At 50.1% G+C, this 26,398-nt stretch overlaps 1 protein-coding gene across 4 annotated transcripts in view; it reads left to right on the top strand.

Moving 5' to 3' along the window:
• HMGCS1 (3-hydroxy-3-methylglutaryl-CoA synthase 1) overlaps positions 1 to 26,398 on the top strand; it is a 158,022-nt gene that overhangs the window by 113,903 nt on the left and 17,721 nt on the right. For all 4 annotated transcript variants that reach the window (XM_069627229.1, XM_069627230.1, XM_069627228.1 and 1 more), the window contains 3 exons: positions 14,566 to 14,672; positions 15,300 to 15,425; positions 16,394 to 16,563. In XM_069627229.1, coding sequence (XP_069483330.1) covers positions 14,566 to 14,672; positions 15,300 to 15,425; positions 16,394 to 16,563 — 403 coding nt within the window. The remainder of the gene's footprint in view (positions 1 to 14,565; positions 14,673 to 15,299; positions 15,426 to 16,393; positions 16,564 to 26,398) is intronic.

Genomic DNA, 26,398 nt, shown 5'->3' with positions numbered 1-26,398 from the left:
CACAAATGTCATTGATGACCTCACTGACGACATCACATGTTTAGCCCCTTTGTTTTCGTTCACTGCCATACATATATATGTCCATTCAGTAATAAAACTTTGTTAAAGGGATGTTACACTTCACATTGAAACCAAAAAACACTGCTCATTCCCCAATTATGGTAAGCTAAGCAACCATAACTCGCACCACCAACATGCATTGCTAAGCCTAACACCCAGGACATCAAAGATGACATCACAAATGGTGCAGGGAAAGAAATGTGCACCCTTTGCTTTGCAAAACACCGGAGATGTTATCCTTTCTGCTGTACTTGTCCAATCTGGGGCTCCAGGATAAGACCATTTAAAAGTTATTTGGCAGTGCTTTCCATCTTTTAAGCGCTCGTCTGAGGAAACCTCTTACTTTAAGATACCTTTTTGGTGATAGCATTTCTGAAGGGACTCACTAATGTGTTCCCTCCATCTCTCTTTCAGGTTCCCGTTTGGGACCTTAATCTGGTGGTAAATTGATGTGTGCACCATTTGAACCACTCCATTCATCTCCTTTAATGCTACTAACGTTCAAGACCAGCCCATAGAGTGAGTGAGTTGCAGGCACTATCCTATAAAGCTTAGTTTACAGTATTATATAAGGAGAAGGTTGTTCAAGCCTTCATTCCTACCTATGGTCATTTCAGACTTTCATTTAGGACAAAAGATTGTGTTACCCACTTTCTACCCTCCACTTCATCCGGAGGAGGAGGAAGAGGAGGAGGAGGAGGAGGAGGAGGAGGAGGAGGAGGAGGAGGAGGAGGAGAGTTTGCACAGGCTCGACCCACCAAGGGCTCTGAGCTTCTATATTTCAAAGTTGTCAAAACTTGGTCTGGATGATCAACTATTCATAGGTTACACGGGTCATAGACTGGGACAGGCTGTAACAAAGCAGACCTTATCCAGATGGACTATTCTAGCTATTTCTGAATGCTACAGGCTAGCCGGCAAGAATCCCCCCAGAAGGCTTGAGAGCCCATTCTACTAGGGGCATGGCTACTTCTTCTGCTCTGCAACGAGGTGTTCCTATTAAAAACATTTGTGAGGCAGCTACTTGGTCTACAATACACACTTTTATTAAGCATTACTGCCTGTATTCTACCTTAAGTCAGGATGGAAGCTTTATGAAAGCTGTCTTCCATTCTGTTCATCATGGAAACCATTGATGGCAACATTCTTACTCCCTCCACCAAAACAAACACTGCTTTGGGAGTCTATCAAAGATGAGGAATATGTGGGAGGACACAATCCATTTGAAGAACAAGTTACTTACCCCTGGTAATATTCTTTCGACTGGATGTTCCTTCCACGTATTCCTCATCGCCCTTCCCAACCTACCCATCAGTAGAATTTCCCATGTTATTGCAGCCTTTGCTCCTTCAGAGCCTAGTATGGTCAAATCAGTGTTGAAGCGGGTAGTTCTACTTGAGAATGACACAGAAAAAACAGAACTGAAGCCAACGGGCGCTGCGCGTGCTATATTTGCCTTCGATGACATCATCCTTGCAATGGAGGCTATCGAGTCGACTGCATTGGCGCACTTCGCCCTCTGCCGCTGAAGCTGGATATTGGTGATAACAACAATGAGGAATACGTGGGAGGAACATCCAGTCGAAAGAACGTTACCAGGGGTAAGTAACTAAGTAACTTGTCCTTCTGGCCTCACGTGTTCCTTTCCTCAAGTGCATTGCGGAAACATCTTAAAGAGGTGTGATGAATTCAGTGGTATCATCGCTTCTTTCCCAGTGGTAATCTGTTCCCATGTGGCCAGGGGACGGCAGCCGCTACCTGATTTTCCCTGGGGGAGGTTATATGAGGGAGGATCACATGAGGATATACAACCTCCGGGAGAGGATGGTGGTATCATTTGATGAGACATTGTATCACCATTTCACTGTCTGAAAATACATCTCCAACTCACCATGCCGTAATGACAATTAGGCTAATCGTAATACCTCCCCTCTTCCACCCATGGAGCGTAGTATGAATCTGTCATTAAATTCCAAAGACCAACTCTTGGAATACAATTAACCTTGTAAAATTGTGAAAGACACTTTTCCCAGTCCTACATACTCTTCCTCAAACCTAGTATGCCTTTAAAACCTATTGCAAACACTCATACACTATTTATAAAAAGGGACTTTTTTCCCACTATCCGCAAAACGCTGGCACGAAGGAGTGGAGTAATGTAGAGCACGGGAATCCACGAGCACAGGCAGCGCTCTAGTGGCAGCAAGCGCACACACCTGTGCCTGGGACCTTTAAATCTCTGAAGCAAGAACCACAGAGAGACTGCTGGCAGGAGCGTGTTACTCCTCTCCATGCAAGAAGTAATCTGTGGAGCCAACCATCTCGGAGTCTTTAAGGGAGAAGACTGCTGGAAGCATGTGACGTGCAGCGGGAACGCCAGAAGCAAGCAGAGAGCTCCCGGATGTACACCACCGTCGGAGAGCAGCACTTTGGAAGCCTCAAGAAGTAGGAAACAGTTGGAAGAACGGTTGCGACGTGGAAGGCAGCAGGAGACCGTAACCAGCAGATCATAGAAAGGATGGCCAACACCATCAGGAACCGTGAGTCCACGAAGGGACATGGAGAACACTGGGGTGTGTCAGCGACTAAGCCAAACTGAAATAAATGTAACTTCTCCAGCATGGGGTCTGGCATGGATTCACATGCTCATGAATATTCCCCGTCGTCAGGCTGGGAATCCTCGGTAAAGAAAAAACCAGTATCAGTTTCGTTTCTGATCTGTCTTTCGTAGTAATAACCAATCACTGGTCTCTGCGTCATACTGACCACAGCCAATGACTGCCCTCTACCTAAGCACCGCCTCTGGCAGCCATCTTCAGATTTTTACCGCACGTTCATGTGTTGGGATCCTCGTGCTATTGCTCTTGAGCGTTAGTGCTATTTTTCGCACTGTTTCTGGGAGCGAGGCTCGACACAGTGTCCCTTCTGGCCTCCCCGTCGGAGGAGAGGACCAGGACCATCTTGGGCAAGGTGCAACGGATGTTGGTGGCCGACGCGGCCAAAGTGAGATCCATCAAGTCCCTCCTCGGGATGATGTCTTCCTGCATCTACCTCATTCCCATGTGCAGGCTCCGGATGCGCCCGTTGCAAGAATTCCTGGATGCGCGCTGGATCCAGACGACGGGCAGCTTCGAGGAAAGGATCAAGCTCGACGAGAGTTTCCGACGAGCGATACGGTGGTGGGGCACCCGCGCGCATCTGACGGCGGGCATGGACTTCCAGACCCCAGCCCACCAGGAGACTGTGACCACGGATGCCTCCCTGGAAGGGTGGGGAGCGCACACCGAAAATCTGCACGCGAGGGGACTCTGGCTCCCGACGGAGAAGTCCCTGCATATCAACGTCCTGGAGCTCCGTGCAGTGTTTTGGGCCCTCAGGTCCTTCCTTCCGTCCCTCAAGGGCAAGGTGGTGAGGATCTTCACCGACAACACCACCACCATGTTTTACATCAGGAAACAGGGCGGAACCAGGTCCCCAGCGCTGTCCAAGGAGGCGCAGGACCTGTGGCATTGGGCCGTCGCCCAAGGGATTTTTCTGGTGCCGTTTCATCTGGCAGGGATAAAAAACACCATCGCCGACTCACTCAGCAGGGAGCTGCGCTCGTGCCACGAGTGGGAACTACGGCAGGATCTGGTGGATCGCCTCTTCCGACGGTGGGGCACACCCCAGATCGACCTGTTCGCGACGGCGACGAACACCAAGTGCCGGAGGTTCGCCAGCAGGTTTCCCCAGACGAGGAGCATGGGCGATGCTTCCTCGTTCCCCTGGGAGGGCCTGTTCCTCTACGCGTTCCCTCCCTTGCCTCTGCTAATCCGGCTCGTCAACCAGCTCAAGAGGTCACGGTGCAGGATGATCCTCGTCGCACCTGCGTGGCCGAGGCAGATATGGTTCCCGGACCTTCTGGACTTGTCAGCGTCCCCGCCGATCAAGCTGCCGGCGGACGCGGATCTACTCTCCAGGGAAGGAGGCGCCATCCTCCACCACGACCCGAAGTCGCTGAACTTGCAGGCCTGGCTCCTGCAGCGCTAGAGTTTGGAGGATACGACATACCGGCCGATTGCAGAGAGGTTCTTGCAAAGGCCAGGGCGTCCTCGACTCTTAAATGCTACGGACACAAATGGAAGAGGTTCTCTGTCTGGTGCCACGCACAGAAGATTAACCCTCTACGGATTACGGCTCCCCAAGTACTGCCGTACCTGCTGACGCTGGCCAAAGCTGGTTTGGCACACGCGTCCATCAAGATTCATCTTGCTGCGATCTCCCGATACACCAGAACCACGGGGCGGACGTCCTTGTGGTCTCATCGTCTGGTGAAAGAGTTCATGAAGGGACTGTTCAGATCGTTCCCGCCGGTGAAGGCTCCGGCCCCGGCGTGGGAGCTCAACGTGGTGCTGACCAAGCTCATGGGACCTCCGTTCGAGCCTCTGCACTCGGCCCCGTTGAAGTTTCTATCGTGGAAAACAGCTTTCTCCAGCATGGGGTCTGGCATGGATTCACATGCTCATGAATATTCCCCGTCGTCAGGCTGGGAATCCTCGGTAAAGAAAAAACCAGTATCAGTTTCGTTTCTGATCTGTCTTTCGTAGTAATAACCAATCACTGGTCTCTGCGTCATACTGACCACAGCCAATGACTGCCCTCTACCTAAGCACCGCCTCTGGCAGCCATCTTCAGATTTTTACCGCACGTTCATGTGTTGGGATCCTCGTGCTATTGCTCTCGAGCGTTAGTGCTATTTTTTCGCGCTTTTACAAAAAACTTCGATTCTTTCGGTCAAAAGAGCCTCAAGCTCCACCGATCCTACATCCGATCAACGGGGACCCGTGTCGGATTCATCTGTGCCCCTCAAGGGTGAAGATTTCGTCGAGCTACACTTCGGAGGACTCCAGAAGCTTCTCAGGCCCTGTCTCGGAGATGGCCCAGGAGAAGGGAAGCTCGACGCCCGGAAAGCTGTTCAGGGTCTGCCCTGGATGCCAGCTGCAGAACGTCTTCAAGGAGGACGAACACTCTTTCTGCCTTTACTGCCTTCATGAGGACAAGACGCACGTGGAGAAGGACTGTGCGTTTTGCGGCAACATGTCGGAACGGACCATGAAGGACCGCCATCAACGTCTCGCCAACTGGCTGGAGGGTAAGAGCCCGTCTGGCGAGAAGAAGAAGAAATCCGAGCGGTCTTCTAAGACCTTTGAGGGCGCCCCGGCGACGGGGGCCCAACATAAGGCCAAGCACCGCGAGTCCGCTGGCACCGGGAGCGCCGAACGGTCGGGCTCTGCGGGCGCCAGGCAGGGCGCACCCTCCCCGGCACCATCAACCACGAGCCAACGCTCTGGGTCGGGTAAGAGGAAGGCCGAGCACCCGGCGAAGCTCCTGGAGAGGCCCCGGTCGAGCTCTAAGGCAGAGGAGGAGCGTGGCAGTGCCCCCTCCCTCAAGGATAAGCCGGTGAGCGCACCTAAGGTGGTGAAGGCCTTGATCCATCCGACCAAGCCCTCTATCGAAACGGTCGCGGCGGCCCTGGCTCAGCCTGTGGTGGCTGCACCAGTGGTGGCGACCTCAGGGCCCAGAATCTCCCTGCCTCCTCGGAGGGAGTCTTCCTTTGTGCCCATCGATAGGACCCCCGTGAAACCCTCCGTGGGGAAGAAGGGGGGGCAGGGCGTCGTCGTAGAGTCGGCCTCAACCTCAGAAGAGGAACTGATCGAGGTCTTAAGCCACGGCCTAGGCGTGGAAGAAGGCCAGCCCGTCGGAATGGACCCCGACGCAGGTGACGACGACGACATCGTCGAGGATACCGACGGGGCCCCTGCTCGCCCGTCGGATTCCCCTCTGCCAGCGCCGCAAGACAACTCGGCGGCCATTTTGTTGGCCATACAGTCCTTATGCTCCGAGATAAGGACGAGGCTACCGTTACCGACGGAGGAACCGCTCCCGTCGGGGGATCCAGAACCGGGACCTTCTGGTGTTCCCCCTACCAAGAAAAGAAGGATCCATCCACCACCTCCTTTTCAACCGTCGCGCCCCTTCCAGCCCTCCTCCCCGTCCACCCGAGGGGATGATACGGGGACTGACACGGCAGCGACGGGTACGGACGACGAGGCATACGACGAGGATTTTCCGTCGTCGCCTCCCACCAGGGCCTCTCCGCCCGACGAGATCGGATCTTTCCACTCCATGATCTCCAGGGCTTCCGAGCTTTTCCAACTCTGCCCTGAGGAGAAGAAAAAGGAAGGCTTCCTTTATCAGCGGCGCGAGGCCAAGAGGAAGACGGTCCTCGCAGTGCCTCTGTTGGACGACATTTGGGATGAGGGCCTTTCCCTCCTCAAGAACCCTTCCACGACGCCAGCTAGAAGAGACCGGTACGAGAAAAAGTACCGGGTCCCGGACACGGCCCCCCTATGCCTCCGGGCGCAGCCTACCCCGGACTCCGTCGTCTCCGCGGCAGCCAGGAAGAAAGCGGGGGGGGGTGCGGCCTCCACATCGACTTCCCCGCCGTACGGCGAGGGAAAGAAATTGGATACTATGGGGCGTAGAGTCATCTCGTCGGCAGCGACGACGATTAAAGCGGCCAACGCCTTGGCTATCGTGGCCCGCTACGACAGGGAGCTCTGGTACAAGATGGCTCCCCTGCTGGATTTTCTGCCGGACGACAAGAGGGCGGAGGCCCTTGAGATCCTGCAGGAAGGTGAGGTGGCCTCGGACCACGCCATCACCGTGGCGACGGACATCGCCGACACTGGATTCCGCCAGCTGGGCAACGGTGTTTGCCTTCGACGTCGTGGATGGCTCAAAGCTACGGACTTCCGGCAGGACGTCCAGACCAGAGTCCTGGACATGCCCTTCGACGGGAACAACCTGTTTGGGAAGACAGTGGACGATTCCCTTCAGGCCATCAAGGCGGATACTGAGACGGCCCGGGCCCTTGGAGTCCTGCAACGACGGACGCCCTTTCGGAGCGGCAGAGGCAAGGGCGCCTCCAAAGGTTCCGGCGGCGGTTTCGCTTCCTACCGTCAAGCGGCCCGCTCGTCGTCGCAAGAGGCCTACAGAGGACGAGGCAAGTCTAGCGGACCCCGCCGTCGTCGCCAAGGAGGTCAAGGCGGCAAGGCCGCGTCCAAGCAGGATTGAACCGGCCTTGGGGTCGGGCCCCCACCGAAGCACCCCGGTGGGAGGCCGGCTGGCGGGCTTTGTCAGCGTGTGGGAGTCCATCTCCACCGATCGTTGGGTGCTGGACGCCCTGGCCCGGGGCCACGCGCTCGAGTTTCAAAGAAGGTGCCCGCGCGTCCCCCCCCGTGGCCAGGAAAGAACTTCACGTCCCTCAACTTCTCCTGGAGGTAAAGGCGATGCTCAGAAAGGGCGCCATCGAACTCGTCCCAAAGAGGCTTTGGGGCTCCGGAGTCTACTCGAGATACTTCCTCGTGAAGAAGAAGACGGGAGGATGGCGCCCCATCCTGGACCTGCGACGTCTGAACAGGTTCAAAGCCCTTCCCTTCGGACTACGGTCGGCACCCAGGGTATTCACCAAGTGCCTTGCACCGGTGGCGGCGCAGCTGCGCCGCGAGGGGATCCACGTCTACCCCTACCTGGACGACTGGCTCATCCGCGCCAAGACGAGGGAGCTCGCCGTGGTCCACACGGCAAAGACCGTCCAACTCCTCACGGACCTGGGATTCTCCGTGAACTACGCCAAATCCCACCTGGTGCCCGCGCAAGTCGCACTGTTTCTGGGAGCGAGGCTCGACACAGTGTCCCTTCTGGCCTCCCCGTCGGAGGAGAGGACCAGGACCATCTTGGGCAAGGTGCAACGGATGTTGGTGGCCGACGCGGCCAAAGTGAGGTCCATCAAGTCCCTCCTCGGGATGATGTCTTCCTGCATCTACCTCATTCCCATGTGCAGGCTCCGGATGCGCCCGTTGCAAGAATTCCTGGATGCGCGCTGGATCCAGACGACGGGCAGCTTCGAGGAAAGGATCAAGCTCGACGAGAGTTTCCGACGAGCGATACGGTGGTGGGGCACCCGCGCGCATCTGACGGCGGGCATGGACTTCCAGACCCCAGCCCACCAGGAGACTGTGACCACGGATGCCTCCCTGGAAGGGTGGGGAGCGCACACCGAAAATCTGCACGCAAGGGGACTCTGGCTCCCGACGGAGAAGTCCCTACATATCAACGTCCTGGAGCTCCGTGCAGTGTTTTGGGCCCTCAGGTCCTTCCTTCCGTCCCTCAAGGGCAAGGTGGTGAGGATCTTCACCGACAACACCACCACCATGTTTTACATCAGGAAACAGGGCGGAACCAGGTCCCCAGCGCTGTCCAAGGAGGCGCAGGACCTGTGGCATTGGGCCGTCGCCCAAGGGATTTTTCTGGTGCCGTTTCATCTGGCAGGGATAAAAAACACCATCGCCGACTCACTCAGCAGGGAGCTGCGCTCGTGCCACGAGTGGGAACTACGGCAGGATCTGGTGGATCGCCTCTTCCGACGGTGGGGCACACCCCAGATCGACCTGTTCGCGACGGCGACGAACACCAAGTGCCGGAGGTTCGCCAGCAGGTTTCCCCAGATGAGGAGCATGGGCGATGCTTTCTCGTTCCCCTGGGAGGGCCTGTTCCTCTACGCGTTCCCTCCCTTGCCTCTGCTAATCCGGCTCGTCAACCAGCTCAAGAGGTCACGGTGCAGGATGATCCTCGTCGCACCTGCGTGGCCGAGGCAGATATGGTTCCCGGACCTTCTGGACTTGTCAGCGTCCCCGCCGATCAAGCTGCCGGCGGACGCAGATCTACTCTCCAGGGAAGGAGGCGCCATCCTCCACCACGACCCGAAGTCGCTGAACTTGCAGGCCTGGCTCCTGCAGCACTAGAGTTTGGAGGATACGACATACCGGCCGATTGCAGAGAGGTTCTTGCAAAGGCCAGGGCGTCCTCGACTCTTAAATGCTACGGACACAAATGGAAGAGGTTCTCTGTCTGGTGCCACGCACAGAAGATTAACCCTCTACGGATTACGGCTCCCCAAGTACTGCCGTACCTGCTGACGCTGGCCAAAGCTGGTCTGGCACATGCGTCCATCAAGATTCATCTTGCTGCGATCTCCCGATACACCAGAACCACGGGCCGGACGTCCTTGTGGTCTGAAGAGACTGTTCAGATCGTTCCCGCCGGTGAAGGCTCCGGCCCCGGCGTGGGAGCTCAACGTGGTGCTGACCAAGCTCATGGGACCTCCGTTCGAGCCTCTGCACTCGGCCCCGTTGAAGTTTCTATCGTGGAAAACAGCTTTTCTTGTGGCCATCACCTCTGCACGACGAGTGGGAGAGATCCAGGCCCTTTCCTGCAAGGCCCCGTACTTGACTTTCCACGACACGAGGGTAGTGCTCAGGACGCACCCCTCCTTCATGCCCAAGGTACCGTCGGACTTCCATCTCAACGAACCCTTGGTGTTACCTGTGTTCTTCCCGTCGCCTTCGTCGCCGGCTGAGAGGACTTTGCACTCGCTGGATGTAGCTAGAGCGCTGAAGTTCTACGTGGACCGCACGAAGGGTTTTCGGAAGACGTCACAACTCTTTGTGAACTTTGGACCTGTCAATCAGGGGAAGGCTCTCTCGAAGGCTTCCATCTCCAGATGGCTCTCCGGCTGTATCATGTGCTGTCACCGGTTGGCAAACCGACCGCTGCCTGGCCGTCCGAGAGCCCATTCCACCAGAGCGATCGCAGCTACCACGGCGTTCCTATCTGGTGTGCCCCTGCTGGACATATGCAGGGCTGCTACGTGGAGGTCGACGCACACCTTCACGAAATTCTACTGCGTCGACCGGGATTCCAGGGAGGAGTCCAGGGTCGGCCAAGCAGTGCTGCGCAACCTGTTCGCCTGAGGTGAGCCTGGTGAGGAGGTAAGATGCTTAATGTTGAGTTGATGTGATGCTTAATGTTGAGCCTTTGCCACCTCCCGTGGTTGTGCATGTGTGTACTGCTATGTATTCTTTATTCATGAGCATGTGAATCCATGCCAGACCCCATGCTGGAGAAGGAACAAGTTACTTACCTGTAACTGTTGTTCTCCAGCATGGGTCTGGCATGGATTCACATGCGAACCCTCCCGCCTACCCCTCTGCGGCTCTTCACTTGGTCATACTGCCACTTCACGTGCTTCCAAATCTGAAGATGGCTGCCAGAGGCGGTGCTTAGGTAGAGGGCAGTCATTGGCTGTGGTCAGTATGACGCAGAGACCAGTGATTGGTTATTACTACGAAAGACAGATCAGAAACGAAACTGATACTGGTTTTTTCTTTACCGAGGATTCCCAGCCTGACGACGGGGAATATTCATGAGCATGTGAATCCATGCCAGACCCATGCTGGAGAACAACAGTTACAGGTAAGTAACTTGTTCCTTTCTTGTGGCCATCACCTCCGCACGACGAGTGGGAGATATCCAGGCCCTTTCCTGCAAGGCCCCGTACTTGACTTTCCACGACACGAGGGTAGTGCTCAGGACGCACCCCTCCTTCATGCCCAAGGTACCGTCGGACTTCCATCTCAACGAACCCTTGGTGTTACCTGTGTTCTTCCCGTCGCCTTCGTCGCCGGCTGAGAGGACTTTGCACTCGCTGGATGTAGCTAGAGCGCTGAAGTTCTACGTGGACCGCACGAAGGGGTTTCGGAAGACGTCACAACTCTTTGTGAACTTTGGACCTGTCAATCAGGGGAAGGCTCTCTCGAAGGCTTCCATCTCCAGATGGCTCTCCGGCTGTATCATGTACTGTCACCGGTTGGCAAACCGACCGCTGCCTGGCCGTCCGAGAGCCCATTCCACCAGAGCGATCGCAGCTACCACGGCGTTCCTATCTGGTGTGCCCCTGCTGGACATATGCAGGGCTGCTACGTGGAGGTCGACGCACACCTTCACGAAATTCTACTGCGTCGACCGGGATTCCAGGGAGGAGTCCAGGGTCGGCCAAGCAGTGCTGCGCAACCTGTTCGCCTGAGGTGAGCCTGGTGAGGAGGTAAGATGCTTAATGTTGAGTTGATGTGATGCTTAATGTTGAGCCTTTGCCACCTTCCGTGGTTGTGCATGTGTGTACTGCTATGTATTCTTTATTCATGAGCATGTGAATCCATGCCAGACCCCATGCTGGAGAAGGAACAAGTTACTTACCTGTAACTGTTGTTCTCCAGCATGGGTCTGGCATGGATTCACATGCGAACCCTCCCGCCTACCCCTCTGCGGCTCTTCACTTGGTCATACTGCCACTTCACGTGCTTCCAAATCTGAAGATGGCTGCCAGAGGCGGTGCTTAGGTAGAGGGCAGTCATTGGCTGTGGTCAGTATGACGCAGAGACCAGTGATTGGTTATTACTACGAAAGACAGATCAGAAACGAAACTGATACTGGTTTTTTCTTTACCGAGGATTCCCAGCCTGACGACGGGGAATATTCATGAGCATGTGAATCCATGCCAGACCCATGCTGGAGAACAACAGTTACAGGTAAGTAACTTGTTCCTTTCTTGTGGCCATCACCTCCGCACGACGAGTGGGAGAGATCCAGGCCCTTTACTGCAAGGCCCCGTACTTGACTTTCCACGACACGAGGGTAGTGCTCAGGACGCACCCCTCCTTCATGCCCAAGGTACCGTCGGACTTCCATCTCAACGAACCCTTGGTGTTACCTGTGTTCTTCCCGTCGCCTTCGTCGCCGGCTGAGAGGACTTTGCACTCGCTGGATGTAGCTAGAGCGCTGAAGTTCTACGTGGACCGCACGAAGGGGTTTCGGAAGACGTCACAACTCTTTGTGAACTTTGGACCTGTCAATCAGGGGAAGGCTCTCTCGAAGGCTTCCATCTCCAGATGGCTCTCCGGCTGTATCATGTACTGTCACCGGTTGGCAAACCGACCGCTGCCTGGCCGTCCGAGAGCCCATTCCACCAGAGCGATCGCAGCTACCACGGCGTTCCTATCTGGTGTGCCCCTGCTGGACATATGCAGGGCTGCTACGTGGAGGTCGACGCACACCTTCACGAAATTCTACTGCGTCGACCGGGATTCCAGGGAGGAGTCCAGGGTCGGCCAAGCAGTGCTGCGCAACCTGTTCGCCTGAGGTGAGCCTGGTGAGGAGGTAAGATGCTTAATGTTGAGTTGATGTGATGCTTAATGTTGAGCCTTTGCCACCTTCCGTGGTTGTGCATGTGTGTACTGCTATGTATTCTTTATTCATGAGCATGTGAATCCATGCCAGACCCCATGCTGGAGAAGGAACAAGTTACTTACCTGTAACTGTTGTTCTCCAGCATGGGTCTGGCATGGATTCACATGCGAACCCTCCCGCCTACCCCTCTGCGGCTCTTCACTTGGTCATACTGCCACTTCACGTGCTTCCAAATCTGAAGATGGCTGCCAGAGGCGGTGCTTAGGTAGAGGGCAGTCATTGGCTGTGGTCAGTATGACGCAGAGACCAGTGATTGGTTATTACTACGAAAGACAGATCAGAAACGAAACTGATACTGGTTTTTTCTTTACCGAGGATTCCCAGCCTGACGACGGGGAATATTCATGAGCATGTGAATCCATGCCAGACCCATGCTGGAGAACAACAGTTACAGGTAAGTAACTTGTTCCTTATGAAACCACGCAAGAAACGGTTTGTAAAACCAGAGAGAAAAAAATGGAAAGGGCAGTTTCCAAAAGGGAGAGACTTTAAAGTTTGTCTGTGTATAACAGGAGTATATGAAAGAGTGACTAAAAAGCCAATATATCAGAAACCAAGTATCTAAGCCAAGAAGGCTACAAGATAGACCCATCAAAGGTGGAGAGTGAGCAGGAGCTCTTACCTGAAAAGCCCTGGCAGGAGAATATACCAGCAGCTATAGGTTTGTGCATTCAAAAGAAGCCCTGGCAGGAGAGTATACCATGCAGTGCCAAGTGCAAGATTACAGAAAGCCCTGATAGGACAGCACTCCAGGGAATTACAAGTGTGTATTTTTAAGAAACCCTGTCAGAGTGTACCAGGCAATTGTGAAAGTGGGAATCCAGGAAGCATGACAGAGTTTACCAGGCAGTTGCACGGGTGTAAAGAAAGTCCTGGTAGGGGAACAGACCAGGCAAGTTGAAGGTAAACAAAGTACAAGAAATGGCCAAAAAGCCTGGCAGGATAGTACACCAGATATTCCGACCACACATGAAAGAAAGACAATCGGCTTAAAGAAACTTTTGTTGTTGACCCAAGGGAACATCAACAACTGTTAATTATAACGCAAGAGAGCAATGAAGAATCCAGGTGAAGGGAACAACACTCTGGAGCAAGGAAATCTATACTTAATGTCTTTTTGTTGAAATTATACATCATTTTTCTTCTGAACACATTTGCCAACAACATGATCCTTTTCATTTTAGAATTCCTTTGTTTAGAAAGTGAGTGTCGGAATAGTTCTTTGGACACATGACGGTTTTGTTTTGGACATTCTGACATATCCTTAGTTTTGAGTCTAGGTACGGAAACTCTGCTAGTGCAGGGACATTGATGCCTTCTCCCAGCCCCTTGTGTTCTTAGAAAAGTCTTTAGCCAAAATCATGTCCAACTTGTGTCAGAGTATCATTCCTGACTCTTCAGAGGCTATGCATGAAAAAGATAATTGGTGGATTGTGTAGCAGAAATTGAAGGTTGGATTGCTGCTGTAATACACCCAAAGTGGTTCCTCGTTTTTGCTTCCCAGGGGATGAAGGATTTAGGATTTTGGCCAAAACAGATTCTCCATGATTGAACACATGGCCAAGAGAGCACAATTGGACTATTTCCAGTTTTATTCCTTTTTAAGAAAGATAAATCTTCTTGTTCCACCTGATATCTGGGCAGGTACTTGTCCTATTCCAAATAGGTTGTGCTAAAGCAGGTTGTGTAAAAGAAGTGCTCATAGGAGTATCAACATGCAACTTTAGCAGTCCTCACAATAGCATTTTCTGCAGCTGCGCATTTGGTTGGGAGCATAAGGAATTCTTATCGTGTTCCCCTGATTTTGGCCAGCCTTCATTGGCTTTGAATCTTGGGTGCTTTCAGCATCCCACTATCTTGCAGATATCAATACAGATTACAGCAAGTTCTTGATTTACCGGAACTAATAACTTCTCAGTTCTAACATCTGGTTTTATTTAAATGTCATTTTCTGTGGCCATAGTACATATCTGGAACTTCCTGGGAACTCGAATACGTTCAGCTCCATCTTTATTACCATTTCACTGTGCACTGAGAACTTTCCTTTTCCCTATATCTCTTGCTTAAATATCCGAGGTCAGGGTGGGATGAAGGAATCTGTCTTCTTCTGATGGTGTTTTTTGTTTGTATTTTTTTATTTTTATTTATGACTCCTCTCTTGTGGTGTTACATGTTTTCTGCACTCCGCTGTGCCTGGTCCAGGTCTGCACATTATTATATATATTACTTGAAATAAAATAAATACTACAGGTTCTTAAATGTTCTGTTCAATTTAATGCATCTTGTTTGTTATGTAATTTGAAACCTCTTTCTCTGCAGGTATTCTCCTCAGCAGCTGGCAGGGCAAAAAATTGGCGTGTTTTCTTATGGGTCTGGCTTTGCTGCTACATTATACTCTCTTACTGTTACACAGGATGCTGCACCAGGTGAGGGATTGGTCTCGTAGTTGTCCTCTGAATACTGATAGTGACTTTATACCCATTTTGTATAGGGGCAATCATCAAGTCTCATGGAGTTCTTTAACCCTCTTTAAACCTATATCAGATCATTTATCTGGGAGGATTTGCATGATTCCAAGGTTTCTGTACTGGGGTTTTGTGTTAGTGGTGTTACTTCATCTCTAAGCTGTTTATAAGCTTCAGTGGCTATCTCTTCTAGTCCCATTGCATGGACCACTTTAAGCTGTACAAGCTCCAACAGCCCTCTTTCTTGTATGTAATTACCTGAATGACTACAGTAAGCATTATTTGTTTGTCCATCTATGACTTGTTTTTGTGCAGAATACAGACATCAGTCGAAAGGAACAAATTACATTGGAAAAGGTTAAGATCATTAGTAAAACAAATAATTCTACGTACAATACAGCACACTTTTAATTCTCATATGTCATTGCTATATTCTAGACTGCTTTTTGAAAAAACCTCTTGTGAGAAGGCATGCATCTTGAAATTCTTATCACATACTGATGGGCAAGTTGGTGTTGACGGGAGATGTCATAGCTGTATGTGCACGATGAAGTTCTGTCACTTCATTTTCAATGATTTCTTTTGTAGGTTCGTCGTTGCATAAGCTTACAAATAGCTTGTCTGATCTGAAAGCACGACTTGACTCAAGAAGATGTGTTGCACCTGATGTTTTTGCCAAAAACATGAAGCTCCGACAAGAGACCCATCATTTGGGTAAGATGCATATTTCATTTACAGGCTATATATACACCTCCAAGCGGTTTAGTTGTTGCAAAACCTACATTAAAAATCAAATTTTTCATTTCTTTCCCTGAACTTATCAACTCTTTTTCGGTCAATCTTAGTTTTGCATTATCCAATCTTTTACCTTTGTAAGTAGCAGGAGGACACAAAATATTTAATTAAATTTCACTTCCCCTAACTCAGTTGATAAATCTAATTATTTACTTCAAAGTGATCTGCGTTGCTTCCTCAAAGTATTCCAGCTGGTAGAAAGTAAATGTGTGATGTTTTATGTTCAGATAGTTCTGGTACCTAAAAGGCATTAGACAGGCTCTTACCAACCCGTGCAGCATGCATTCTTCTTTACGGAGAGGCGCATGTAGTTGGCTCAGGGTGTAATTGCACATTTAGTCTTGCGATGGGAGGGTGGATTTGGCTTTAGCCAATTTTAACAGTAATAAACTGACTTTATTAAGTTAGTTTAGGTCCCCTGATTTCTTGTAATGGTTTGCTTGAGCCTGCTCCTGTGTCTGCAATTCTAAACAGCAATGTTAATGGGACAGTTACTGAGAGGTTTCAAGAATCCTACTGCCCTCTTCATCGAATGTTTGTTTAAAAAGCGAAGAGGGGAAAAATACAATAGTGAAGCTGCAAGTACTTAAATACTTATAAATATGTGTTCTTAACTCTGTTTCCTCTTTCAATCCACACGTGATCTCAGTTTGTGAAGATTGTACTAGTGGGACTGAGCGTATCTAAAGAGTTAATTTAGGGTTCACCTAGTAAATCAGACCTCCCACAAAGTTTGGGTGAAAGAAATGTGTTCTTTGTGCTTGAATCATTGCAAAAGCAAAACCACATTAAAGATAAAACCCGATATCTTGTAAGCAAGGATTGTTGGGCAAAAGTGATATGTTGGGGAATTTAGTGAACTGGATCTTTCTGTCTCTCGTTTGTAGCCAGTTACGTGCCTCAGGGCTTAGTGGATGATCTTTTTGCGGGAACATGGTACCTGGTGCGAGTGGATGAGAAGCACAGAAGGGAGTATGCTCGACACACTTTGTTGGATGATCAGCGACTGGAAGCTGAAACTGGAGTTGAAGTTATCCGTTCAAGTGTAGTTAATGAGGTAATAGAACAAATTGCATTATTCTGTGTTTCCATGCTGTTATGTCACACTTGATTCATATAAATTAAAGAGCCAAAGTGCCACATACCCCTGCAACGTAGCTGCACTGGTACTTTCATAGTTCCACCATGGATGATTGCAGTCACATTACATCAAAGAGAGTAAAATCGAAGTCCCTATTTTATTTGGACTTTTTATTGTAAAAATACATTGTTTTCTCACAAGATTGTGGTGACCCAAGATACTTTTAAATATGTGCTCTAGTTGCTCTTCTTAAAGTCAACTCACGGTTCCTGTGACAGTTTTTTATTTATTTTTACATTTGTATAGCGCACTACAGCTTAAAGGCATTGAGGCGCTTCTGTGATCAAAGAACCTCACGACAATGACTTAGTTTTTACTTTTTCATTAAAAAAAATTAGCATATGCACTCAATCGGGGTTCCCAGACTAGGAGTGGTCCCTGCACCTTATCTCAACCTTGAAGTGGGCTCCCATGTCCCTAGACCAGGCTTCCCTATTTCTCCCAATGTTTCTCCAATCCCTCTCCCTGGAGTGGGAGGGGGCTAAAGACTATAGCCTTATCTAATATTTCCCTCAAGGACTTACTAAAGGACAAAAAAGGGTTTTGCCTGGATGTTCTTTCTTTCCTTTGAATGATTGACTTCACAGAATCTCCCCACTCGATGCCGCCTCTTTTTTCTCACACCCTTGTCCCTCCTTACTCGGTCTCCCTCGCTTGACACGCCTTCCAAATATCTGGTTGCTCCCACTTATCCTATCTTAACTCTTCTAACTAGTCTTGTCCCTCTCCCTACACACCATTTCCTGGTCGCACAGCTCTCCCTCGCTCTCTTCCACGATCTGTCCCCTGTTCTTACCTCTACATCTCTCTATCTCCACTCTTCCGTATCCGCCCGCAAATGCCATCCTGATCTTACCTCTCTCCAATACACCTCAATCCCCCACTGCACGTCTTCTATCTTCCCTGTGTGCACCCACATGCACTGCACAGCCCGCCTCTCATTTACTGTTAACTCACCATGTTTTTATCCTTCCTCCAGTCAATATCTCTCTCTTGCATGCAAACAGCTCAGTTGGTACCACAGTCTTGGACCCATTCCTTACCTTCACTCTCTCATAGCACTCTGCAACAGTCTCCTTAGAATACCTCTACCTGCTATAGCCTCCTCGCCGTGTCTTGGTCCATATCCTCTGCTCTCGGCCTCATCCAAAAACATTTTACCCTCATCTGCACCTGCTGGCTTTTTATAGCCCAGCCATCTCTGTTGTGGAGACTCTCTTGGCTCTTTACATCGGCTATTTCCCCCTAGCAAATCTCTAGCTGAGCTACTACCCTGGTGGCCGGGACCTATATTCCCACCCCTTTTTCAGTCTTCATTCTTGTGCTAGCAACCATGTGCCCAGGCTGCATGTTTTCCCTGTGATTCTCTTCGTGTTGGTGAGTTTTGTGTCCAACTAGAATTGGGGAGCGTGTCTGGGTCTTCTCTGTTCCCCTTGCAGTCGCTTTCTATTCTCAGTCCGTTTTCTATTATGCCGCTGTTCCACCGAGGTCCCTTTTGGGGTTGGTGGGTCAGTTGTGTTTCATTTAGGGAGGGAAAATTCCATTCCATTCCTGGTCATGACTCTATTCCCCTGGCTTTGGGCTGGGTTTTGCAGGTAATGTACAGGTTACAGTTCTAGTCTCCTGCTGTTTGTGTCCTTTGCTCTGGGAATTCCGTCAAGCTTTACAGGGGTTAGGTGTTCATATGACCTTAGATGTTCTGAAAAAAGAGACCTGGCCAGGACAGTGGTACCAAGAGTGGTATTGTGAGATTAAACGAATAATAAAAAAACAAAAAACAAATGGGAGATTTATTTAAAAATTGGCTGTATGAAAATTACTATAGACGAACATTTCGGATAAATCCCCCCATTCAGTGTCATTAAAGTGAACAGGGGCGCGGGGGTGTCCCTCGTACCCTTGTTACGATAATGCCATTGGGACTTGCTGGGGTGTCCCCCGCTCCCTTTTAAATAAAATATAAAAAGAAGGGGGCGCTGTTGGATGCCGACCGTTATGGCTGCCTGATTGAGTAGTTGTGCCGTAACCTTAACATCCGAACCGAAATCCTGCGAATGAAGTGTGACAGACCGCAAAATAAACGTCTGATTGTAAGTCCAAAACTTTGGTGCGCCCTTTGCTGCATTTTCAGGCTTCCCCAGCCTGAATATTTGCTGAGAAACATTGCGCCGAGAAAACCGCAGGCTCCCTGCGAGAGAGCCGCAGCCTCATTGAGCTTGCCGCCCCTCCCCCTCCGGGACTTGGATTTCGCTCCTGCTGGGGAGCTGGAGACCTCATCGCAGGACCCCACTGCTGTGTCCTAGCTTTGACATCCGACGTTGAACAGATCTGCTGGGGATTGGAGCAGCGTACTGGAGCGGGCTGAGCTTCCCTGCCTGCGTAATTGCCTGTCCGGCGGGGCTGAGGGGGACTATCCTCTCCCCACCATCTACACTTCTTCTTTGCTGTCTGGGGCCCCGCGGTGATTGCCCGTGGCGGGCTGTGGTGTCCCCTCCCTCGTCCCCCCACCCACACCCCCCGAGCCATCCGAATACTCACCTAAGAGCACCGTTCTCATATATCCGCAGGCTCTCTTCCTTCGATCCGCGGCCTCGTCACGCCACAACAATATAAGAATAGTCGGGCTGGCAGAGAAGCAAATGAACTCCCCAATGGAAGTGGTCGTGGAGGAGATGATTTGCACCGTTTTCCCAGAGGCTCGGTTCTCGCAACAATTCTGAATTGAACGGGCCCATCAATCTCTGCTCATTCCCCCTAAGCATGGGGCGCCACCATGCAGTCGTTGCCCGTCTTAATTACTGCGACAGGGACATGATGCTCCGCCTCTCCAGAGAGAAAGGCATATTACTGTATGATTCCAACAGGTTACGCATATATCCCAATTTGTCCAATGGCGTGCAGGCTGCGCAACGTACCTTCGACAGGTCAAGAAAGCTCTTATGGCGCGCTCCATCCCATATGCGATGCTGTTCCCCGCTAAATTACACCTTCAATTTGATGGGAGGGCGCAGTTCTTCGGATCCCCGGAGGAATCCATGAGGTAAATATATCCCACAAACACAGACAGACAAGAACTCTCAGTCCAATTCGAACACATGAAGTTAAGTCACCCAGATTCATATAATAACGGTACAGCGGCCATAAGATCAGTCTGGACGAAAATATCAAAAGCATAGAGAGGAGAAATACAAGCAGGATTACACCGCAATTAACAAAGCTCAAGCCATGGCAAGCCTATGACATCGACCCCAATGGCAACTATGGGACAAGGAGTTAACTTGCTCACCTGCAACATCCGGGGGCTTGCACACCCGATAAAGGCTAGGAAGATATTGGCATATGCGAATCGACACAAGGTGGACATCCTCCTCCTACAAGAAACACACGCCACGACAAAGATCACCGACACATTTGCGCGAAACTGGGGACCCGTGAAAGTTGCCACAAACTACTCCACAATGGCAAGAGGAGTACTCACAATTGTACACAAGACTACACTTTCCAGTGACCAAATCTATTAGACGACGAGGGGCGCTATGCGATTCTGTGGATTGTAGAGCAGCTGTCACCTGTAGGCACTGCATCAGTGATCTGGGGTGGAGACCTCAATCTAATACTAGACGTGGGCCTTGACCGCTCCACAGGACATTGCAAACAGCTTACTAAAGCGGCGTTGACACTGAAGCAAGCAATGGTCACACTATCTCTGATAGATACTTGGCGCGAATTGCATCCACAAGAGAGAGAATACACATATTACTCCGGGGCTCATGGTTCCAGCTCAAGGATCGATTACTGGCTATGCTCGCCCGGGTTGATTACTGAAGTTGAGCAATGTGACATCCTTCTACGTACATTTTGACAGATCATTCCCCGGTTCTCTTGCGGCTGATGTCCAGGATTATGACCCCTAGTATGCTGAGAGATGAAACGGTGGTAGAACCCCTCCGAACCGAAATAGCGGAATTCTTCTTGTGTAACGAAAGATCGGTACAATCCCTGCAATCGGTCTGGGAGGTGTTCAAGGTGTGGCTGAGAGGCCAGCTGATGGGGACATCCTATGGCATATTGAGGGAAATAAGAAGGGAACTTACCCAGGCCGAATGAGAACTGCGTGACCTTAAAATCCAGGACCCCGCTAATGAGAGAGAACATCTACTGAATATACAGGCTCGAATGGACATATACAAAGGCCTAGCCGATAAAGAATTATATTAAATCTGCAAACCCGTACGGGCACGCAGATATGGGGAAGGGAACAAAGCCAGCAAATCTATGGCAACCCTGATCAGAGCTGAGATGGGAGCCAGACAGATCACTAGCATCTACGACTCTACCGGGTCGATACAGACATCCCCCGAAGCAATCAATGATGTATTCAAACAATTCTATTCCACATTGTACGCAAACGCAGATACTGTCGATCCAGAGGAACTCAAAGTCTATATTGACTCTATCCCGTTGCCCAGTTTAGATGAGGAGGAGAGGCTCCAAGTAGACCTTCCGTTGACGCCTGAAGAAATTGAACAAGCCATAGCCGATTTACGTGCAGGCAGGGCACCGGGATCGGACGAGATTCCAGTCGATTTTTACAAAACATACAAGTCCGAAATGGCCCCTAGACTGCTCGAAGTCTGGGAGGATTTGCTTGAGAGGGGAATATTGCCACCCACCATGAGGGAGGCAGTAATCTCAGTCCTACTTAAACCACACAAGCCCCCCCAGCATCCCTCATCCTATCGCCCTCTATCCCTAATTGATACAGACGCCAAAACCTATGCCAAATCTACGCCAAAGCAATAGCAAACTGCCTGACCCATACATGAATAAATTAATCTACACGGATCAGTCGGGATTTATCCCCACACGCTCAACTGCACTGAACCTACAGAGATTTTTCACTATTGCATCACAACTTGATCCCTAAGCCAAAGCTGCCGCAGTAGCCCTGGACGCAGAAAAAGCGTTCGACTCCGTCTCATGGAATTATGTTTTTGATCCTTGCCAAAATGGGGTTTGGGCTGACATTCATAGGGTATATCCGGGTGCTATATAAACAGCCGTCTGCAGTAGTGAGAACAAACGATGGAATGTCATCCCCCTTCACGCTAGAGAGAGGCACCCGACAAGGTTGCCCTCTCTCCCCCTTTATATATTTGTTCTCACGATGGAAGGTATGGCGGCCAAGGTAAGGCATGTACACACTTGGAGGGGCATCCGTATCAGAGGTTCTCCTCAGCTCTTTTCACTGTACGCCGATGACACAATGATATATGTAGGACATCCTGCGACTCACCTGCCCCCTTATGAAGGACATATCCAATTTCTCAATTTACTCTGGCTATAAGATAAACCAAACAAAGTCAGAGATTATCCCTTTGACTCCATCCACCACGCAGGCTCCGGCTTTAACTGGGTTTAGGTGGTCCCCCACCTCTGCACGCTACGCTACTTAGGTATACTAATGTCCACCGATAGACCAATACTATACACAAACAATTACGAAATATACCTACACACTTTAGAGCACAAACTCAAAATCTGGGGTGCATTACCAATATCTCAATACGGCCGGGTTGCCCTGCTCAAAATAGTTGTGGTCCCTAAGCTACTTTACTTGTTCTGCGGTGTCCCCATATGGCCGGGAAGAGAGTTCTTTCAAAAACTGCAAAAACTATCCACCGCCTTTGTGTGGGGGGGTGATCGGTTAGGCTCAGCTGGCAAAAGATGTGTGAAAGATATGATACCGGCGGCCTGTCGGCCCCAGACTATGTGCTATATTTTCATGCGGCTCAGGCTCATTATGCTCGATACTGGTCTGCCACAGCCGAACCACATGCCCATCTATGACCCGAAAAGTTTTAAGTAGCCCCCTCCAATGTTCAGGCGATGCCATTTGCTACACCTAAAGGGAACATTTCAGATATAGACCCAGTGGCCACTACGGTACGAGCCTGGTCCTCCTTATTTACTAGGGTGGGATGCGAAACCCCATATTGGCCTTTTCTCTCCTTGTGGCACTACCTAGGTTAGAACCCACGTTTGACACAGAACTTCAGATAAAATGGGACCCAAATAAGGACATGAGACTTGGGGACCTTTACCCTGAGAGTAAGTTCGCCACACTGCAGTTAGTGCAAGAAAAGCTAGGTACGGGCCTCATCATAACCCTACAATACTGCCGCCTAAAAGCGGCATGTAAAAGGAAATGGCCCACATTCCCAGAAGCCCCAGAGTCTCACCAATTCATAACAGCAACTATGACGCAAGATGGCTTTACGGGTACAATATCTAGCCTATACAGGGCAGCCCAAGAATATACCCCCTCCAAAAACAGTAAAACAAAAATGGGAACGAGATCTGGGTATCGCGATTGAGGATGCCAAATGGTCCAGATACTGCCAGCACACTAAATCTATCTCAATTAATTCCAACTTCAGATTAATACAATTTAAGATCCTAAATCATTTACACATTACACCACACAAGGCTTCCAAATTCGACCCAGCTCGGGATGCAAACTGCCCCAAATGCAACTCAGCACGGCGAACTCTATACACATGTATTGGAATTGCCCGCCCCCCCCCCCCGGTCAGAGCATTCTGGGAAGAAGTTGCTACAATGGTAAACGATATCGTCGGACTATCTATACCGGCAACCCCACTTAAGTACTTGCTAGGCAACATTGGCAAGGCATCAGTCAAGACCCGTTGTTTTGTGGCTGTTGCGGGGGCAGTTGCCAAGAGGAACATACTGAAGGCTTGGAAAGCCAAAACAGCCCAAAACCACAAGACTTCGTTGAGAGACTTATTATATGTCCAAGAGAACGAAGAACAATACGTTAGAACTGTGGCGACGGTATGTAGACCTAAGGACATATGGGCCACACTCCGGTCATACCTATCATCTACCCAAGACAGCGATGAGGAAACCATAGTCCAAATACTCCAATAGGCTGTCTGATGCTGCAGACTGAATAATAAGTAATTTCAATTGCTATGCTATACCATGATGTCCACTCCAGTGTTGTAGAAATGTGTATATGCAAAATGCTTGTCTAATTAAAAAAATTGGTTAAATTACTCAGTTCGGGGTGGGGGAGGGTTAGTTTCTGGGGGTTTAATAGTTTACGAGGTGAAAGAGACGGAACATGAGGAAATCAACCTAAGAGAGTGGGCGGGCAGATGGTTCGTTGGGTCCATGGGAAGGACAATGTGCAAAGAATGGAATTCTTTTATACCTGACCTAGAAACATCCATTGAGACTTCTTCCCATAACCATATATCCGCCTGTAATTTGTTTTCAATTGATTACTATTCTGTCTAATAAAAAGGTTAAAAAAAAATATATATATTAAGAAAACAAAAGGACCATGCAGCGCCAGTTTACATTCATGCAGGTGAAGGAAACCAGCGTTGGAAGCGGGAGACGGCCGCGCAGAAGGTGTGCCGCCAAGAGGTAAGTAAAGGGTGGGGGGGCAGTGGGTTATCAGAAAAGTTCGGGGGAGTGAAAACCCAAAAAACATTTCGTTCTCCCTCGAATGTTTCAAATTCGTTCAATTCATGGTAATTGCCTGTACATCAAGCCCTGTACATCAAGCACTCTGGGTAGCCAGGGACCGGGTGTGGGGGGGAGGTCCATCTCAACTCATCCACACCACCCCTGGGTTAGGACCAGAAAGGCTGTACCCCAGGATTGGGGGGGGGGGGTTGCAGCTTGTCCTTGACACAGTTCTACCCAATACCCTGTCACACCCCTCAATAAGAGACCAGGAACCACACCCCTACTATGGACTTGAAAGCCACATGGCTGGAAAAGCAAGCCTTTATCTTCATGAAATTCATATGGGATGCTTCTATTTTATACATTGATTCCTCAACCCAAGAGACTGTTCTCAAGGCTGCAGACAAAAGCATATCGATTTCAGCCTTATTACGTAGCATCACGGCTGTAAGGGATCAAGAGTAAGGCTCAGACACAGTGGCATTATGGTGATCGTTCAAGATTTTAATTGATCAAATTAAAGAGAAGGTTGGGGAAATGACCTATCCCAAATTCAAGGGGGGGGGGGGGGCTCCCTGCCTCAACAAAACTAAAGAACGTCCATACCAGAATGTCCAAAACAAGTTCTTTGTCGTGTGTCCAAAATCCAGACCGGATCCTCGCACACGAAACTCAATATAACGTGAAAGGGATAATGTCTTTTAGCTGATCACGGGCCATTCCTTTTCAAAGTTCAAAAAATAAAATTCCAAAATATAAAAGAAACCATCAAAGTTCTACCAGTTAAAGGGGTTCTTCCCTTCCCCTGGAGGTCCCTGTTTTCTATGTTCTTCACTTTCACATTACCATACACCACAATCGCACAGGGGATGACTCTTCCACCTGGGTTTCCTCCAGGTTAAACAATTCATCAACTGAAAATACACAATTTCTCTCCCACTCCTTTTTGGTTATACCATTCCGCAATCGAAAGCGATATGACCCTTTCCTTGATATTTTCAGTTCCACAATTCACATGCTCAAGGAGTATACTTCGTCCCCTGAGCTTTCTTGACTTTCCAGCAGCAAAAAGGGGGCTCCTCAATATTTTTTTCCAAATTTAGCAATGTTGATTGGGTGTGAGTCCCAGACTCGCTGTATGCTTGGTTTGCTCTCCTGCCAGAACTTTATTTGGTTCAGTATTTGGGTGCGAATGCCAGACTCGCACTCCTCATCAGTAATCACCTTCTCGTTTATATAGTACCAAAATTCTTTATTATACTTTTCATATGTTGGGTCAGCGGCCCCTTTCCATTAGTTTTAGTCTCTCTTGCTCAATCACCCCAGTTCCCTTGTTTAGGCTTACCAGGTTAATCAACTGTATGCGGCTTCCGCCATGATGTGCCCCGGCATCCCAACCTCGCTCTCTCAGCTCACCGATTTTCATCGCCCTTCGTGTCTCACCATTCTCACTGCGGCTTGCTTGTCGGGTGGGAGGGCGCCCCGTCTGATCTCTGGTTCCTGCTTTGCCTCCTTCACCTGATAGCTCCTTCTGTGTGTGGCACAAGCGTGGCAAGCCTTCTGCTTCCAGACTTCCTCAGAGGGCACCTCCGGCAGCTTCTCCGCTCCGCATTGCAGGCTGCTCTGCTTCGGTGTCCCGACCGACGTCGGGAGAAGTGAGCCTCTCCTTCTCTCCAGGTGTGGTGTTTTTAAATGTCCTGGCACCTGTTAACCTTTTCCATCAACTAGAGCGCAACGTTTGTTTTCTGGTTCTAATGCTAGTGATCATTACTCCAGTCCTCAACCTCGTCTCGGTGTTATCAAGCAAAGGAGAATGTATATTCTGTTGGTGATTGCTCATGACTGGAAGTTCTACACCCACACTATAATATGGGGAGTCAAGTGGGTGTTGTCGGAGGCTAAAGAAACGGGGAAATGCCTGCCTTGACCAACCTCCTTGAGGTCTTCCCTCATGTGGTCCTCCCACAGATAGCCACACCCAGCATTAGTCGGGTAGCTTCTTCCTTTCCCTGGCCACATGAGGGGAGATTTCCCCATGTGAAGTAGTGACGACCTCGCTAGGTTCATCACACAGCCTTGTGATTGGAGCATTGGGGCATGTGTAGCAAATATCAGCAGCTATGGTGAGCATAAAAAGTCTTAAAACACCCTTCCTCTTACTTCAGTGTGCAAAGGTAGACTGAAGACGTGATAACTAACTAGTTTGTGATTAGCGGTCAAACCTAAAGATGACGTTATCCATGACCAG

Source organism: Ambystoma mexicanum, chromosome 6p (assembly GCF_040938575.1).
Source record: "Ambystoma mexicanum isolate Mex_15411 chromosome 6p, UKY_AmexF1_1, whole genome shotgun sequence".
Lineage (NCBI taxonomy): Eukaryota > Metazoa > Chordata > Amphibia > Caudata > Ambystomatidae > Ambystoma > Ambystoma mexicanum.
This window is presented reverse-complemented; position numbering and strand designations above follow the sequence as displayed.